General features: G+C 41.2%; 1 protein-coding gene across 2 annotated transcripts in view; it reads left to right on the forward strand.

Annotated features, from left to right (window-relative positions):
- Window positions 1-11428, forward strand: part of DAD1 (defender against cell death 1) — a 45825-nt gene extending 34397 nt beyond the window's left edge. For both annotated transcript variants that reach the window (XM_072623324.1, XM_072623323.1), the window contains one exon: window positions 11197-11428. Coding sequence is in view for 1 of the 2 variants with exons in the window: in XM_072623323.1 (XP_072479424.1) it covers window positions 11197-11363 (167 nt within the window). In the remaining variant the exon portion in view is untranslated. The remainder of the gene's footprint in view (window positions 1-11196) is intronic.
- Window positions 11429-18686: the final 7258 nt, after the last annotated feature.

The raw sequence follows: 18686 nt of genomic DNA on the forward strand, positions 1-18686 counted from the left end.
ATACAGCAGAGTCCATCAACTCTAGACTGGTCTATAAAATCATTCCATAGAGAGGGTAAGCTGTTTGTTGAAAACCTTTCAGAAATTACCCAGGGATTTTTCACAAGGGGTTCTCATTTCACCTTCTGTACTGCTCCCCTTCCATTTCTACCCTGCTTACTTTGATGTTTCTAATACCATAACTGAGGGGCGGAGCCAAGATGGCGGACTAGAAAGACACACTTATGCAGGGTCCTCCCCACAGCCCATAAAATACCTGTAGAGAGGGACTCCCAACAAATTTTGGAGCAACAGAAGTGGAGAACAACAGAATGGAGGAGATTTCCAGAGTATGGTGACCTGAAAGGCCCACGGAAACACTGGTCGTGCTGGACATGGAGCCGAGCACCAAGCCCAGCCCAGCCTTGGCCGAGGGTGCTACGAGACTCTGGGAGGAGGACCTCGGGGGCGGAATCTCCAGTCGCAGTAGCAGGTCCTCAGATCCCTCAGCCCACAGGCCCCAAAGGTCAGTGACGGGGTTTAATCAGCAGGCCAGGAAGGAAGAAGGGCTTTCCCATAGCTCCAGCAGCAGGCAGCAGCCACAGAGCCTGCACAACAGCCCTTACGGAAGCTCCACTGTTGGAGCGTAAAAACCCCTGGGAGCATTGAAAAGCTGAATCTTACCTCAGCCCTGGGTGGAGGCCCTGGGAGAGTTGGTCTTTGTCTCACACTGAACAGCGGCCCTGCCCATCCAGCTTATCTGAAAATCAGCCCCCAGTGCTGACTTGGGAACTGGAGGCCAAGTGGCTGTGGAGAGGTGTCTGCTAAGATTCTGGGCACAAAAATCCCTCTCTGCATCCAGACCAGCACACGCTTGATTGTGCCACCTTGGAGGAACTGAGATCTCACAGATTCCCAGACAAAGGACCCAAAAGTCTTGTAACAGGTTGGGAAAATGCCCAAAAAAGGGAAAAAAAGTAAGACCATAGAAGGCTACTTTTTTGGTGAACAGATATCTCCTCTCATCCTTTCAGATGAGGAAGAACAATGCTTACCATCAGGGAAAGACACAGAAATCAAGGCTTCTGTATCCCAAACATCCAAAATAAATATACCATGGGCTCAGGCCATGGAAGAGCTCAAAAAGGATTTTGAAAATCAAGTTAGAGAGGTGGAGGAAAAACTGGGAAGAGAAATGAGACAGATGCAAGAAAAGCATGAAAAGCAGGTCAACACCTTGCTAAAGGAGACCCAAAAAAATGCTGAAGTAAAGAAAAAAAAATTGAAAAATAAGCTAGCCCAATTGGCAAAAGAGGTCCAAAAAGCCAATGAGGAGAAGAATGCTTATAAAGCAGAATTAGCCAAATGGAAAAGGAGGTTCAAAAGCTCACTGAAGAAAATAGTTCTTTCAAAATTAGAATGGAACAGATGGAGGCTAATGATATTATGAGAAACCAAGAAATCACAAAACAAAACCAAAGAATGAAAAAATGTAAGATAATGTGAAATATCTCATTGGAAAAACAAGTGACCTGGAAAATAGATCCAGGAGAGACAATTTAAAAATTATGGGACTACCTGAAAGCCACGATCAAAAAAAGAGCCTAGACATACCATAACTGAGGTCTGGGTTCAAACACATCCATAATACAGCTTCCAAGGGAGTGTGTGTAATTTGTACTGGCCTGGGAAGTAGACGACGCAAAGTTTGGGCAGCCTTCACAGATGTGTGGGAGCAGTGGTGAACACTTGTGTACCTGGGACATTCTCACTTTGCCAGGTCTTGGAATCACCTCCAAACCACAGTCTAGTTTGGATGGGAAAAGTCAAAGGACAGATGCAACTATGTAACAAAACAAGAATGATAATAAAAGCTTAGATTTCTATGGTGTTTCAAAGTACTTTTACTACATTATTTTGAACAGCAGTCGATTTGTAAGCACCAGTGTGTGTGCCAGGCACCTCCTGGGTGTGACAGATACAGATACAAAGAACGAGTCAGTCCTCATCTTAAGTTTATGTTCTGTGGAAGGAGGCACCATGTTGGCATATTAATGCAAGATGGGGAGGAAGAACACTTGCAGTGAATGGGTTCAGGAATGACTTTGTATAAAATCTCTTCTATGACAGGGAAATGTGGAGAGAGTTTATTCTCGGCTTAAGGAATGGCCAGTAATGGAGATGGGAGATACAATTTTTTGCATGCACAGAACAGAGAATTCTCTTTTAGAGATTTTGTAAAAGGGGGCAGTATATAATGAGGCTGGAAAAATAGTTGGGGTCAAATTGGGAAGGGCTTTTAAAGCCAAGCAGATTATGTTTTCTCTTAGCTGTAATATGGAGCAGTTGGAATTTATTAAGTAGAGGAGTGAACTGGTCAGATACAGACTGTGGGCTCAAGGAAAATTGTTTTGGCAATTGTACGGAGGATGGATTGTAATGGGAAGAGACTCAGCAGGAAGACCAGCCAGCAGGCCATTGCAGAAGTTTAGGTGAGGAGCGATGAGAGCCTGAATGAAAATGAACAGAGAACAAAGTGTCGGATGAGAGACGTTGAGAGAGAAACAGTGGATTTAACAAGCGATTGATTATGTGGAAGCTAGTAAGCAGTTGAGGATTATGTCAGAATAGGAACTTGAGATATTAGGGATAGGGAAGTTTGGAAGAAAAGATAAATAATCCAGTTTTAGTTGCTTGTTTATGTGGAAGCTAGTAAGCAGTTGAGGATTATGTCAGAATAGGAACTTGAGATATTAGGGATAGGGAAGTTTGGAAGAAAAGATAAATAATCCAGTTTTAGTTATGTTGAATTTGATATATCCCTGGGATATCTAGTTTGAAGTGTCCCATAGGTAATTGGGTAGTGTGGATCTAAAGCTCAGGGGAGAGTCTGAGGCTGGGTGTATGGTTAGTGTGTGGAGAGATGATGGGAGCTGAAGGGATCACCAGGTGAGAGAGGAGTAAGGTTGGCATGGCGACGTTTAGGATAGAACCTTGGGGAACACCTACACTTAAAGGGCCTGGTATGGGTGATGAATCAGTTAAGGAGGCCAGAATGCAGCAGTTAGACCTGTAGAATGCAAACCTTGATAGAGGAGTGTCCTGAAAACGTAGAGAAGAGAGAATATCCAGGAGTAGAAAGTACCAGTTACATCAGTGCAGTACATAGGTCAAGAAATGACCATCAAATTGAGACCATTGACAACTTTGAAGAGAGCAGTTTCGGTTGGTTGATGTAATGAAAAAAGGAATATATCACATAGAATTGAGGAGTGAGTGGAGGCAGTGGGGATAGACAGTTTCTAGTTGTTTGACTGAGAAAGGGAGGTGAGATATAAGACTCTATCTTGAGGGAAAGTTGTGGGGAAACAAGCTAGCGATATATATATTTTTAAGGATGCAGGAGGCTTGGGCACACTTAAAGGCAATGGAAAAGACAGTTGAAGATTAGAGGAAAGGAGTGATTAAAGGTTCAGTTGCCAGAGAAGACTGAAGTGATCAGGATCCAAGAGCACATGTCTAAGTCCTGGCAAGGAGAAGGGGTATCTCATTATTAGAAATAGAAAGAAAGGGGGGCCAAAGGGGTGAAGAGGAAGTGAATGGCCTCAGCTTTCTTAGTAAAGCAAGAGGTGAGGTCCTCTGGTGAAAGGGAAAGTGGATAGCTTATGGAGAGAAGAGGAGATTGGGAATATCTTCTGTGGAGAGTGAAATAGGGAATCTGTTAGGGAAGTAAAAGGATTGTCTTGCTGTCGGGAGAACCCTGTTGAACTTGAGGCTTTTTCTAGCTTTATTCAACAGTATATGAGCAGAAGCAGAAGATGGAGATGTAGGAGTGATCTAGAGCTAAGGTCTGGCAGGGGAATGAGAAGGGATTGGGAATGTGGACTTGGATTGTTTAGAAGTATCAGTTCCACCTTGGGAAGATAGAAAAGTGAATTCAGAGCGCTGTGAAGTCATGAAGGCAAAGAATAGATTTAGGAGAGAGGAGGTGTAAAGTGAGATAAAATGATGGATTACGATCAGAGGGACATTGGAAGTTGTGGATGTAACACTGCGGCCGATGGTGAGATCCAGACGGGAGTGGAGAAGTGGGCTGTGGGATTTAAGGAGTTTGAGGAGTGGGGGGAGGGGCAGCACAGCGTCGGTGTGGATAGTGAAGTGCCCTAAAATAAGGGTAAGAGATGGCAGGGGGAGAAGACAGTGAGCTGAGTGTTGAGCTCTGATAGAAAAGAGGGAGAATCATCTGGAGGTGAGCAGATAATAGCCATCATGATCTGTATATGCGAAAAATATAACAGAAAGTGACGTGCAAAGTGATAGTGACAGTGGCAAGTAATGAATATTTTAGTGTCCTCTCCAAGCCCAGTGTGTTAGGCCTGGAATGGATGACTTGGAACGCAGTGTCACCTGGGAATAGCCAGGATTCGGAGTAGGTAGATGGAAGGCTTATGAAAAAACAACATCCAGACACAAAGGAAGTTAAGGAAAGAGCATTCCAGGGGGCCTAGAAATGGTCAGAAGAGCTGGTGTGAGATGTGGACAGCATATTGTTGAGGAGAAAGATGGGAATGATAACTGGAGGTAGGAATTGGGTATAGTTGACTCCCAGATAACTAGTAATTAAGTAATACAGAGATAAAATGGGGGGGTGGGGGTGGGAGCTTGCTAGCCATAGAAGTAGCAGTGGGTGACAACCCTGTGAGTTAGATATACTGACTTTTAAATACTATGGGAGGTACCTGCATTTAGATACTGTTGATACAGTGATTCTTTTTCAGGATGCATCATGAAATTTTAATTGTAGAATTCAGTTGCTAGACATTTTATCCCTCCATTAGAAGTCTTCCCTGTCTACATGGAGTTTATTCTAGTAGGGGGATTGAAATATTAATAGTAGTTCTAATTGTGATAGCTTACATTTGCATCCTACTCTACAGTTCACTACACACTGTAGTGATTCTGGGAGGTAGGGAGCCAAAAGCATTTTTTTCAGTTAAAGGAGAATTGGAGCTAACAGCAATGTGGGAGCTTACATAAGAGGTTTAGAAAATTCTTCACCTGTATTGCCTTATTTAATTTATATAATAACTCTGTGGGAGTGGGGGGGAGATGAGGAGAAGGGAGTGTAGATATTATTTTCATTTACTGATAAGAAAATATTTAGAAAAATTATAAATCTGCACTGGAAGGATTTCTGAGTCCATTTAGTCTCACCTGTACCTGAATAAGAATCCTGTCTCAAGAAATTCCTAACAAATGTTCATTCATCTTTCGCTTTTGCTGACCTCTAGGCATGTAGAAGCCACAACTGCCTGAGGTCTGGCTGTCCATTTCTGAACAGTTCTTTCTTAGATCCTGTCAAAATTTGCCCTGGGTCTGCCCTCCTGGCTAAGAAAAATGAGTCTAATCTTTTTTCCGCCTAACAGCCCTTTAAATACTTTTAGATGTCTGTCATGTCTTACCTGTTCCCTTCTTCAGACTAAATATCCCTAGTTCCTTAAACTGATCCTCATAGGACGAGGTCTCAAGTTAATTTTAGTTCAGTAAACATTTATCAAGTACCTGCTATGTGTTTGGTACTGAGGATACCAAGGCAAAAGGAAGTCCTTGACCTCAGGAAACTTATGCGCTATCCTGGGGTTGGCGAAAGGGGAGGCCTCGCCATCCTGGCTGGTGTTGTAGCTTCAGTTCTTTGGTGTCCACTAAAAGTACACATAGGCATGGTCTGACTCAAGGTGAGGACTGACTCTCCCCCTTTTAATAGTAGCCTAAGAGAACATTGGCTTTTCTTCTGGCTGTTGTGCCTGAATGGCAGTCCACCAAAAACCTCAGTCTTTCTTGTGTGAAGTACTATCTGGCCAGATTTCCTCTATCTGATACTTGATATATATTATTTTCCTTTTGGGAAATTTATTTGAAAATTGCTAATAAAGCAAAACAGTAGGATTTTTTCTCTCAGTTCGGCTCAGCTTCCAGCCAGAAGGAAGCTTGCTGCATCCAGGGTTTAAACCCCGATTCTTCCCCTGTCTCTGTACCAGCACCCAAATGCTGTAAGTTAAATGAGGGAAACAAGTTTATCAGCTGTCTACTGCGTACCAGGCATCGCGCCAAGTGTTGGGGTAGAAGCAGAAGTAAAATGTGGTCCTTGGCCTCAAGGAGCTCCCAGAATTATTCAGAAATTGGCCTGTTGGATTGATATTTATCTGGCAAAGTAAACAGATTAGACGGAGCAGAATAAACTTTGGCATCAGCTTTCTGCCCTTTGGCTAGAGAGGAGGGGGAAGCCCGGGAACCCAGTTCTCAGAGTTCCCATTTATTCCTTGCGTATTTCAGCTTCTGAGATTTGGTTTATCATCCAGCCCAGGGCGTCACGTGGATGTGTTACGCCATCTCACCTTCGGCATGGCTTAACTTGGATCACATAAGTAACAAGTGCCTGAATTCAAATCTAAATCTTCTGATTCTTAACTCCATTGGCTTTTTTCCTTCCTCTTTCACTACAAAGGACTTGCAAGGTGAATGTCCCGAGTAACACTTTCTCTTCTGGAAAGAGCAGCCCTGAAGCTCTTGCCCCTCCCAGTGTGATTTGTCTGTTTATTTATTTTTCTTTTCTATTAAAGGGACCATTCCCCTGACTACTTTTTAAAGAGGCCTATTCTCTGAAAGGGCATTACCTCACCCTAAGTGAGTCCCTGAAAAGGCACTAGCCTAAAAGGCCAAGGTCTCCCAGTGCATCCTGGGCCATCTGCAGTCATCCTGATGAATATCTGGTCACTGGGTTCAGGTGGCTCGGGAGGAGAAGTGAGGCTGGTGACCTGCATAGCCCTCCCTCCCTCACAACAAAGTCAAGTGCAAGTTGTGTCCTCATGTCTCTGATGTCCTGAAGGACGGACACAAGTAACGAGGGCCTTGAAGTGGAAAAGGCCTTAGGGTCATAGTCCCAAGCAGACTGACTTTGATCAGGGCATGAACTTCCTTGGGCCTCAGCTTCCTCATCTCTTTAGTAATGAGGGTGTGCTATTATGTGAGCTCTGAGATCCCTTAGAATCTCAGTCTGTGTTCTTATGCTCCTGTGACTGTGCCGCTAGGAGCAACCCTCGAGTGTATTCCTCTATATCTTCCCTTTTAAGTTGGATCACTTTAATAATAAAAACATACTGAATGTCAGCTTTTCAGGAATTCGCTCTTTACCTCCCTCTTCTCACCATGTGTAAGTACGTATTTTTAAAAGATATTTTTGAATTTATACTGCGTAACTGCTGCCCAGAAGGGCTGGCTGCAGAGAATGAGCCGAACACCTACTGGGCCAGATTTTGGGTTCACCGGTGAGATACAGTGATCTAGAAATTCCGTGAGTGGGGACAGGCTGTTATTCTTTATACGCTCCTGCCATCTAGCGGCATTTTCATTTTGTATTGCTGATGTGCAAGAGCTTGGCAGTGTGGGCCATGAAGCCAGCCATTTGGGTCCGCAAAACTGTTTCCTTCTAGTCGTGGGAGGGCAGCAGAGGTGCGAGAGTCTCTGAGGGAAAAAACACAGTTACCTTATCCACACGGGGGCAATGTAGAGCAAAGACCAAGGAAGGTCATTTTTCAAAGGAACAGTTCAGCTTCATACTTCATTAGAAGCATATCTAGACCACAGAGTTTCTGAACTTTTTTTTTGCATGTCAACCGAATTAGGCTTTTTTTAATGCAGAAATTTATAGAGTAGCCAGATTAAAAAAGCATCAAAATTCCAGGACCTAGGGTCCACCTTGAGTGGTGCCTCAGAGATTGTCCAGTCCAGCCTCTGGTAGTGTAGCTCTTTCCTTTATTTCTGTCATGAGATCCAAGAGCACCTTTTGTGTTCTGGACTTAATTGCCGTAACCTTTTCCTTCTACCACCCATAAATTGGGCATTAAGTGTCAGCTCGGTAGTAGACACTGAAAATACGGTATTAGAATGAAATACCCTGCGTCCTCCTGGAGTGTACGTTCATATTTAATGTATCAAACAGTCCCCCAACACATACAGAGCATCTTGCATGTTTTCCCATCTGAGTTTGACAACAGTCCTGTGAAGAAGTTGGTTCTACAGGTTTTCTTATCTCTGTTTTTTTAGATGATGAGGAAATTGATCAGTGACTAGTGTAGTTAGTGATGTAACAAGTAAGTAGCAGTGGTAGGGTTTGAACTCATCCCTCCCAGATTGCAAGCCCAGCATTCTGACTACAGATTACCTGTGTTTTGTAAAATGACATTTAGGAGTATTCCTTTCCCCACATGGCTTCTGTCTATTTATGAGATGAAGTTAATTCCTTACTTGTCTTCATGACTAAATATTCTTGAAATAATTTAGAATAATTACTAAGAAAACATTTTCTCCTCTTTCCTGTTGAGAATCCTGTTCTCTGCGTGTAGTTTAACATAAAGCTTTTGCATCAGAGATTTGTAAAAATTTGTCACACATTTATTTATATGTATGTGTGTATGAACTTGAATGTTACAACAAGAATGTGATCTTGACCTCTCTGGGTCTCAGTTTCCTCGTCTCTGAAATGAAAGAGTTGAATCAGATCACCAGAGGTTCCTTTCAGCTCTCTGCTTCTGATTATTATTTTGACTTCCTGTGTCCATTTCGCTCCCTGTCAAGTAGAGTTGGTGCTATTTTGTGATGTGTCAGGGTCTATGGGGTCAGGTGCAAAATGCTTTGGGTGAAAAGAATTACATGATGTTAGACCCATTGATGTGAGAGGCAGTGACCTGCTGTAAAGAGCACTTGCCACTGTTGACCTTGAATGGGTTCACTTGATTTCTCTGGATCTCCATTTCTTCATCTCTAAAATGAGGAGGACTAGACAGGTGATCTCCAAATTAGCTTTAGCTAAACATTCTTTTTCTAATATAAGTTTTCCATTGTGTTTGAGGTTTGGTTTCTCTATTATGTTTCTCATTGTTTGAAGGATGTTTGCTTTTTTAATTGTTATTTGGTCTCATTCATACTTTTTACTTAAATTTCTATGTCCCAGTGACTCACTTATTGAGAACTGGACAAAAATAAGGGAGCAGTTTTGCAGTATGGTATAGTGTCTAACATGTAATGCATGTAGTATGATGCATTGTTGATTCTTTGTGACAAAGAATATTCATATTAATTTTGAGGATTCCTTTCCTAAAAGGCTAATGAAAAACTATAATCATTCATTTAGTCCTAGAAGGTAGATGGCAAATGTTAGGCCTGTTACTTTTATAAATGGCAAAACTAAGGTCATAGAGTCATGATTTAGGATGGCAGGGAACGTAGATCATGCTGCCCAACTCCTTCATTTTACATTTGAGTAACTGAAGGCTCAGAGAGCTTAAATTTTTCATATTGACCAGTTTTTCTTTTATTTTGGCAATTTATTTTAATTGATTGGATCCAGGATGAAAATCTCATTCTGGCAAATTTCAAAGGAGATTCAGCTTTGTGAGAATATGTTTGCTAATAGTCTCCATCCAGAGCTCACTATTCAGAAAAATAAAAGTTCCAAATAGAAATGAGTTTGTGAAGCCTTATGTTATGTGTGTGCAGAGATTAATTCCTTCTACATTGTCATATTGTTCTAAGCTTATTAAAAGACTGATCTAATCACTGCTTTTTTCCTGTACAGGTAACTCTTCTATTTTGTATTCTCAGCATTAGAGGAGGGAAATTGTATCAGTCAGGCTCCCACCTTGTCATTTTTCTCTTGTGCTATTGAGCTGAGTTCGTTTTTATTGGTTTAAGTTTTCAAGGGTTGTCACCACCTCTGCTTTCATGGCATCACCCTGGAAAATGATGTTTTACCTAAAAAAGGAAATGGTAGGAGCTTTTATTCAGTTCTCAGAAAATTATCATCAAGGAGATTCTTTGTCCCCTGAAGTCAGTTTTGCCTTTGTGGGCCACGTTTGAAGCATACTTTCAGCAAAGGACATTTCTCATCACATTCTGTCCCTGCATGTGGGGTATTTTATAAAACTTCATTCTGATGAATGAGAAATTCACCATGTGTTCTAAACTGTATTTGTATCATTCCTCTAAATTTGTTGATTTTTTTTTCATTTGACTGAAATACTCTCATCAGTCTAGTCCTATTAACGAGCACTTCTGGGGAACTGGGAAGTGGCCAACGTTAGTGAATTTACATTCAATAAACATTTATTAGACTTCAGTTTGCATTGGACAGGACACAACTTTGAAAAGTTGAATGGGGCTGGTTGTTGAGATGATCATGTGTTTAAGTTAGGATGTGGATGGCACCATCTCATGCAAAGGCTGTCTGGGTATAATTCTCGCCCCTCTACTGTCACAGGAGTGTCTGTACTCTTGGATTGTAATAAAAGACCATTATTGGGAATGATTAAAAAGAAACACACAATCAGGAAAATGATAAAATCTTATCTGTAAGCTCTGCAGATGTGCCAGCCCCATGTGTGAGATCAGATGGTCTTATTTTTCCTTCTGTGACTCCTAGCTCTTTACTCAGGAAAGCAGAGCTCTGAAGGACATGTGAGACCCCCAGCAACCTATTAGCCTTCAGATCCCTCTTGGTCCCATCGCTCCCTTAATGGTTAACCTTTTCATGTCAGGCACATTCTCTTTCTTTGCATCATTTTTATCCCCCTGGAAAACACACGCAGATACACACACACACATACACACACAGAGACACACACACACATACACACAGAGAGACACACACATGTCCTTTCTTTGTACATACTGACTCCTTTGTGAACTCCTCTCTTGGGTTTGTTGCTTCACCTTATTTTTTTCGCTAATCCCAAATCTAGAACTCAGGGTTGTTAAGGATCAGATTAGATAATATATTTATGGTAAATCACTTTGAGCAGGCTTGCATAGCTAGTCACTGGTAAAGCCAGTATTGAGGCCTGTCTCCTGACTGGTAATCTGTGGCTTCCCCTGCTGTAAGGAGGGATTCCTTGCTTTTAGGATTCATGTCTTAGACATTCTTTCTGGTACCTCCCTTCCTTTCTTGCACATCTGCTTCCATGTGCCCACGGACACACTTTGCACACCAATGTTGAATTATATCTATTGCCCATAATTCAGATGATAGGGCTTGCCTTCCATCTTTTGCGGATTTTGAATTTAGGGTTGGAATTTGGTAGATTATCGGTAGCCCCTAATAGATTTTTTAAAAAGCACATTGGATGTCTATTTATCTCCATTCTTTCTGTTACTGTTTTTCAGGTTTTCACTTCATGGTTTCTCGGGATAGAAATGCCATCAGCTTGAGGACAAGCAGATTTGCATACTGCAGACATCATTTTATTTTGAAGTTCGAGGTGGGAAATGCAGGGAAGATTCTGTGCCATTCTTCCTCTGAAGTTCTTTGTAATGAGCATCTAACACCATGACCTCTGCCCTCTCCTCACTGTAATAACCTGTTTGCCTTCTAATAAAGTGCTTCTTGTTCGTCCTCCCTGGGCTTTGTGTTTGGATTTTATTTTAATCTGGTATTGGAATCCTTTGCTTTAGATGATCCCCATGGCAAGCAAAGCCTGTAGAGGCTGACAATATGCAGTGCATAATGAGCCAATCGTAATCTTCTGGTTTTCATTAAATGCAATTGAAATTGGTAAAAGTCTGTACTGGCGTCCTTGGAAAACTGAAATCTTTTGTCATCTTTGAGAAGACAGTCCCTTAATAATTCCTTAGAGTTTGTACAGGCAGTCCCTGATTTTGTGACAAAATGCATCCCAGGAAGCCCGATCATTAAGCTGTCTGTCATAAATTGAACTGGCTAAATAGCCGTGTTCTTCCCCTAAAGGAGTGGGTAAAAGTGGTAGGAAGTAAAATGCAGGTCTAAGTACAGTGCTGAAAGAGAGTGGCGAAATATAAATTGGAGAAGTATGGATTGTTTCTGTGGTGCTTCACACTTTTCAAAAGTGCTTCCATACACTATGTGACTCTCATGATTCTGAGGTAAAGGGAGGGATATCACATTTTGATAAATGAGGAAAGTGGAGGCATAGGGTTAAATGACTTAAGACCCCTGATTCTTCTTTAGGGATATTCCCCCTGCACCATGCTGAACAAATCATATTAAGTTGTCTCTTTGCAGAAAAATGCAAAATTGTACTGAAGGCGCCACATTTAAAACTTGGATGTTTTAGCCAGGGAGGCTGTGTTGAGAAAAAAGATTGACAAGCTCATGGGGTAGTTAAATAGCTTTCATGTGTCTTTGGCTTGTTTATAAAGGCTAAATAGGAAAAAGTAGATGTGTTGGATAGAAATAGTATTTAGTACTACAGTATATTCCTATTGAAACCTGAGATGAGTGGGTTGAAAATTTAGTGCCCATTATTCCAAAATATGGAAGATTGTCCTGGGCTCTTTTCTGTCTTCACTTATCCTTGGGTTTAAGTGTCTGTGCAGATGACTCCTAATCTGTATATTCAGCTATGATCTCTGAAACTTTGGGACCAACATCATCAATTGCCTTCTGTACATAAGATTATAGGATTTAAGGCTGAATGGGACTTTTTATGTCATTGAATCCATCTATTTTACAGATGAGGAAACTGATGCCCAGGGAGGTAACTCACACAGGTAGTTAAATGGTAGAGTTGGAATTAAATCTCAACTGATTCCAAATCCAGTGATCTTGTCAGCACACCAAACTGCCACATCTTTACCTGAGTGTCCCCCAAGCATATCAGAATCTATGTACTCCAAACAGAGCTTGTCTGCTCCCTAAAGTCACCTCTCTAAACTTCCCCATTTCTGCTGGGCACCACCATCCTAGGATCACAGGTTAATTATTGTTAATGTGGGAGTCACCTTACCCTGCAGCATGTCTGGTATCTGTCTCCTGTCCTCTCAAAGTCCCTAATCTTGTTCAAACCATTATTACTTTTCAGTGGGCTATTGCAACAGCCTCCTAATCCAGTCTGCCTTTCTCCACACAGCTGCCAAGGCCCAGAGACCCAGATGGGCCTGACCATATTACTCCTTGCTCAGAAATTGTTAATGGATCCTTATTTCCTCTGGGATGAAATGTGAGCTCTTTAGCTAGCATTTAGAGCCCTCGCACAATCTGTCTTCAACTTTTCCAGACTTTTCATATCCCTCCCTTTCATTGCATTCTGTATTCTACTTAAATTGCCTGACTTGCTGTTTCTCAAACAGTGTTTCATTTCACCTCTTTTTTTGTGCAGGCTGCCCTTCATGCCTAAAATGCACTCTCCCCCTCTGCCTCCTACGGCCTCTCCAGCTTTCTTCAAGGCTTGGCTCAGGTATCAGCCTTTCCTGATCTCCACACCTGTTGGTGTTTTTGTCCATCTCAAATTACCTTATGTACAATAGTTACTTCAATGTTATTACCATAGTGTGTAAGGTCCTTGAAGGCAGGTGCTCGTGCCTAATTTGAATAAAGCACTTAACACAAAATAAAATACTGAGATGTTTGTTGAATTAACTTTTCACATTTTTACAGCAATCACTTGCTTTGGAACTGAACTGGGGAAAAATAATGTGGGGGATGTAAGGAGGACTGTCTTCTGAGACTCTTGAGCCTGAGGAGGTGACTGAAATAAAGTCATCTGTGGATATAGGTGACAACTTAGGGTATTTACTTGGGTCTTTCTAATTAGATTAATTTCTGGAAGTAACAGCATGTGGGTGGTGGGTGGTGTCTGATTTAAAAGGTTAACAGAACTCTCACTTAAAAGGAAGCAAGTCTTTTCCACTTCAGTGAGTGGGAATTTCACCACAATTAGTTCTTTGGTTTTGACTTAATATACATCAACATAATGCTAAAGTTTGTTTCTTTTCCTGAAACATGTCACATGAATTCAGATACCTTATATTGCTTCAAATTCAGCGGCATTCGCAACCTGGTTTATTGGAAAGTATTTTGAGTCAGGACTGCCGAGCACATAGTAGGTGCTTAAATGTTTGTAGGACTGGATTAGTTTCAGATCCTGCCTCTTCTGGGGCACTGGGGAGACATCACTTCATCTTTATTGGGCTTTCGTTTGCTTATCTGTAAGTGAGAGGCTGGACTTCATGTTCAGGTCCCTTTCACTTCCAAATTCTACGATCTTTGTGTGCATTTCTATGGTGCTTTGTACATGGGTATGTCAATGCTGCATTGAATGTTGAGAGAATTGATTTTTAAAATTCTATCTTGGCAGTGGGCTATGACCTTGCATTTGCTGTTTTCCTTGTTTTCTTCTGCTGCCCAACACCTCTGTAGGGTGGTTTATTTTTGTTTAGCATGCTCTGTGTAGAGCCGGAAGTATTTACCGCAACCCCTATACACAAACCTATTCCCTGCTATTCTCTGAAATGGCAGGAAGCCCAGCACCAAACAACTCCAGCCCACACATTTCCTGTCCCCTATCACATGGAAACCATCGCTTGTTTTTTTCTTTTAACAGCTGACACCCATGGTCTCCTTGCTGATCAACCTCTTTTATTTCAAGCTTCAAAACATGTTTTTAAAATGAGTGAAAAAGTAGGGAGGTCACGAAAGCCTGTTTTCTTGCCTTCGGAACCTTAGCAAACTTCTTCAGACAGGTTATATCTTAGGCTAGTAACTTTCTTTCTAAAACCTAAAGCAATTTTACCCCAAGTGACCTTGTTGCTTTCCAGTCTGGATTTAATATTGCTTTAAACTGTGGAGATCAATGTCTTTTGGATTTTGTCCTGGGCCACTGCAGTCTCCTAAATGCTCTGTCACATTAAAAAAAAATAAATTCTCTCCCCATTGAGGGTAAAATGATACTTTGGAAGCTACCTGACCCTTGGGTGATACTGAGGAGAGGGAAGAAGGAATCATTTCCCAAATTCAAGAAATGATTAGTTTTGTCTAAACTGAAGTATAGGCGGGTCAGAACTTGTACATACTGAACATAAAGATGACAAGGAATGGGAATGTTTCTAAAATACCAGCCATCTGATCTAAGTTGAGAAAAAGTTTTCCATATTAGCTACCATTTGTATAGCGTATCACATAGATTATACCCTGCAAAGTAGGTGCTATTATTGTCCTCTTTTTAGAGATGAAGAGACAGGCAAAGAAATGAGATGCTTCACCTAGGGTCACACGGTAAGTGAAGCTCAATTCAAACTCAGGTCTTTCTGACTCCAAGGCCAGTGCTGTATCTACTGTGATACCTAGCTGTCTTAAGAGAAATGATGCTGCGCACCCAACTGTACATCTAGTGCCCCTAGTTTTTATAGAAGGATCAGTGGAGCACATTTATTGGTAGGTCTGGGAGAATGAGACTGACATCTCTCACTGAATTACTGAGTGAACGATTTTCAGTTAAATAGACCAACAACCTTTTTAATCTTAAGATATTAAAGATTCAGGAGTCTTTTGTTCCTCTTCAACCTTTACGGTACCTAGTTTTTAATTGGTAACGAGAAGGGGAGCAGCTGGTGTTCCTATTCGTTAATCCTTAGAATTGTACTTAGGAAGTGAGATATTTATTTAGGACAAATACCAGTCCCTTTATTGCCATCATGAAACCTTTATATGTGACTATTAAGTATGACACTGTGCTACTACTCATCCAGTGATCAGGGATGGAGTTCAGATGTGGAAATTGAGGCAGAGAGAAAGGAAAAGGGCATGGGGGACATGGTCTAAGAGTTCAGAATTAGCTACTAACTAGCTGGATTGACCCTGTCCTTCCTCCACCCCCACCCGAAAATAGGACTATACTACCTTGCTGCAGCTTCTGTACAGTTACTGTACTGTACAGAAATATGGTCATGACTGGTATTAATTCAATGTGTACCCTTGGGCAAGTCACAAGGAGATTTTGGCTTCCATGGGTTCAATGATCATTTTTACACAGGTGAAATTCCACCAGGATCACCCATTGGTGAAATGATCTTTCTTGCCTTGGTCTGTTGCAACAAAAAATGCTATCCTGAATGGAAGCCCCAAACAAGGCTATTAATTTGTTATCTGATCTAATCCAATAAACATTTATGAAGCACTTATCATGTGCTAGGCACTGTGCTAGGTGCTAGGGATAGAAAGATGAAATGGAAAACAGTCCCTGCCCTTAAGAAGCTTAGATTGTGACTTAATACTGTTAAGAGATTGTGTCCCGGAGTGACCAAATATGAATTCTCTGTTTTTGTCCTTGTAAAGAATGTGGGGGGCAGCTAGGTGGCACAGTAGATAGGGCACAGTGGAGGATCCCTGGAGTCAAGAAGACATGAGTTCAACTCTGACCTTAGACACTTACTGGCTGTGTGACCCTGGGTAAGTTACTTAATCCTGATGGCCTCAAAAAATGTTGGTTGTACCTTTGTGCTCAGTATCTGCAAAGAATATTCTTTAGGGGATTGAGTGGGCACAATTCAGAGATCTTCCTCGAGAGGAAGGGAAAGCAAAAAGTCTTTGTTATTCAAGATATATTGAGTTGCTATAAACATTTAGTGTGGATAAAATATGCTAACGTGGGATTACAGTTGCTCTCTCAACTGAATTTGGGGAAAAGTTGAATGTAAACAAATCAGGAGAACAGAAATAAAAGGACTTTTGGAATATGAGGCATATGAAGTTAAAGGAATTGGGATTCATCTGCGTACAGTATTCCTTCATGGATTTGGAGACAAAGGAGAGCATTTAACTTTCCTAATCTCTGAAAAACTATTCTACAAAGAGTGGTGACCAGATGTTTTCCATCTTCCCTGGAAGCAAAAAGAAATGGACTGGAACTGTAGAAAGACGGAATTAGGTTAGTGTAAAAAAAACTTCCAAAGAGGGAGTTTAAATTGTCCAAGGATACTGGGGTAAAGACAAGATTGAAGATTGATTGTCATTAACCTTTGATGGATTGATTTATATTTGGAGTGGGAGTAGGGAGTAGGTGAGGCAGGGTTTAATCCCAGATGACCTACCAACTGGAGGATTCTTTGGCTTTATAATTTTTCTCTGGAAAGTTGGTACCAAAGGTCTGGGGCTTCCTCACTACTGGTTCTACTCCAGGAGAACTTATTCATGGCATATGGGAGAGCTTTCAGAAACAGAGAAAGTCTGGGTGGGAATTAGAAGAGAAGAGGGCTTTATGAGAAAAACAGGATTGCTTGAAGCATTGATAGAGATATGATGGAATTCACTGGAAGGGCACAGTGTGTGGTTTAATATTGGAATTTAAAATATATTGGAATTTAAAATCAAACCTTAAGTTTAGATCCATGTAGCTATGACTGTTACATTGCTAATGTGACATATTTGTTTTAATTTGAAAACATACCCTAAAATATCCTGAGTTTAGCTCAGGAAAATTGTTCTAAAGTCTATGTCCCATACATACAGATGAGAAAATGGGCCCAGAGAAGTTTTTAATGACTTACCCAGGGTCATATGGGTAGTAAGTGGCAGAATCAGGATTTGAACACAGGTCGTTTGACTCTGAATGCAACATTTTTCCTACTACACTACATTTCTTTTGAAGGGATTGTCCATGTCTGGGATCATGGATCTATTGGTAGATTGAAGTATATCTTTACTAGAAGATTGGTGTACATAATTCAAGTATTACTAGCTCTATAGTCTAGAAATGAGGAGTGTTTTGCTCAAGGTCACCTGGCTAATAAGTGATAGAGCCAGCAATTACACAGGTCAAACTCCACTGTATTACAAAATCCTTACACTGAATACGATGGAGCCTCATTATTGCAAACGACTCTTTAAAACGATCATGGGAAGGAATGACAAAAACACCTTGAAAGAAACTGCATCTATATTTTATCACTCAAATTTATAACTTTAGAATATTGATGTTATGGACAAATTGTGCTCAAAGGAACCCTAAACTCAAAAGGGGAAAAGCCTGGGAAACTTCTATTACATTTAATATAAAGCTTGACATAAGGAAAAGCTTCTTAGCATGAGAACTATCCGAAAGTGGTGTGAGATACTTCAGGACAGAGTGAGTCCCTTCCATAAAAGGCCTTCAAACAAGCCTTGGTCAACACTTGAAGGGTATGTTGTAGAGCAGTGGCATCGAACTCAGATAGAAACAGGGCCACTAAACTACATAAGGATCCCTGCCACTGCACATTGACTTAGAAAACCACATATTAATATCAGATATGTTCTATTGTATTTTACTTTATTTTGTTAAATACTTCCCATTTACATTTACTGATTCTGGCCATAGGACAATGTTGTGGGGGACCCCATGCAGCAATGTGTTTAGCACGTTTTAATATTATTCAAGGCAGCTAAGTGCTGTGGTGGATAGAGTGTCTGGTCTGGAGTCAAGAAGACCCATCTTCCTGAGTTCAGATCTGGCCTCTGACAAGTACTAACTGTGACCCAAGTCACTTAACCCCATTTACCTCAGTTTTCTCATCTGTAAAATGAGCCTGGAGAAGGAAATGGCAAACCACTCCAGTATCTTTCCAAGATAACCAAGGGGTGCCAAGGGGTCACAAAGAGTCGGACAGAACTGAAATGACTAAACGTTATTATTCAGATGTGCATTAGATTAAATGGCTTCTAAAGTCCCACTTCTGAGATTCTGGTTTCAGCAAGTGTGATGGAATGGGTATTCAGGTCATGATGAAAAAAGTAAAATAGGAAGTAGTATTTGCATGTCATTTCTCTGTTTAAAGCCTTCATTAACATCATCTCCCACTCTCTCCTCCTTTCCCCTGGCTCTGAACAAGAGGTGACCTTTCTATTGTCAAAGGCCAACTCTTAT

This window comes from Notamacropus eugenii, chromosome 7, assembly GCF_028372415.1.
Source record: "Notamacropus eugenii isolate mMacEug1 chromosome 7, mMacEug1.pri_v2, whole genome shotgun sequence".
NCBI classification, from domain to species: domain Eukaryota; kingdom Metazoa; phylum Chordata; class Mammalia; order Diprotodontia; family Macropodidae; genus Notamacropus; species Notamacropus eugenii.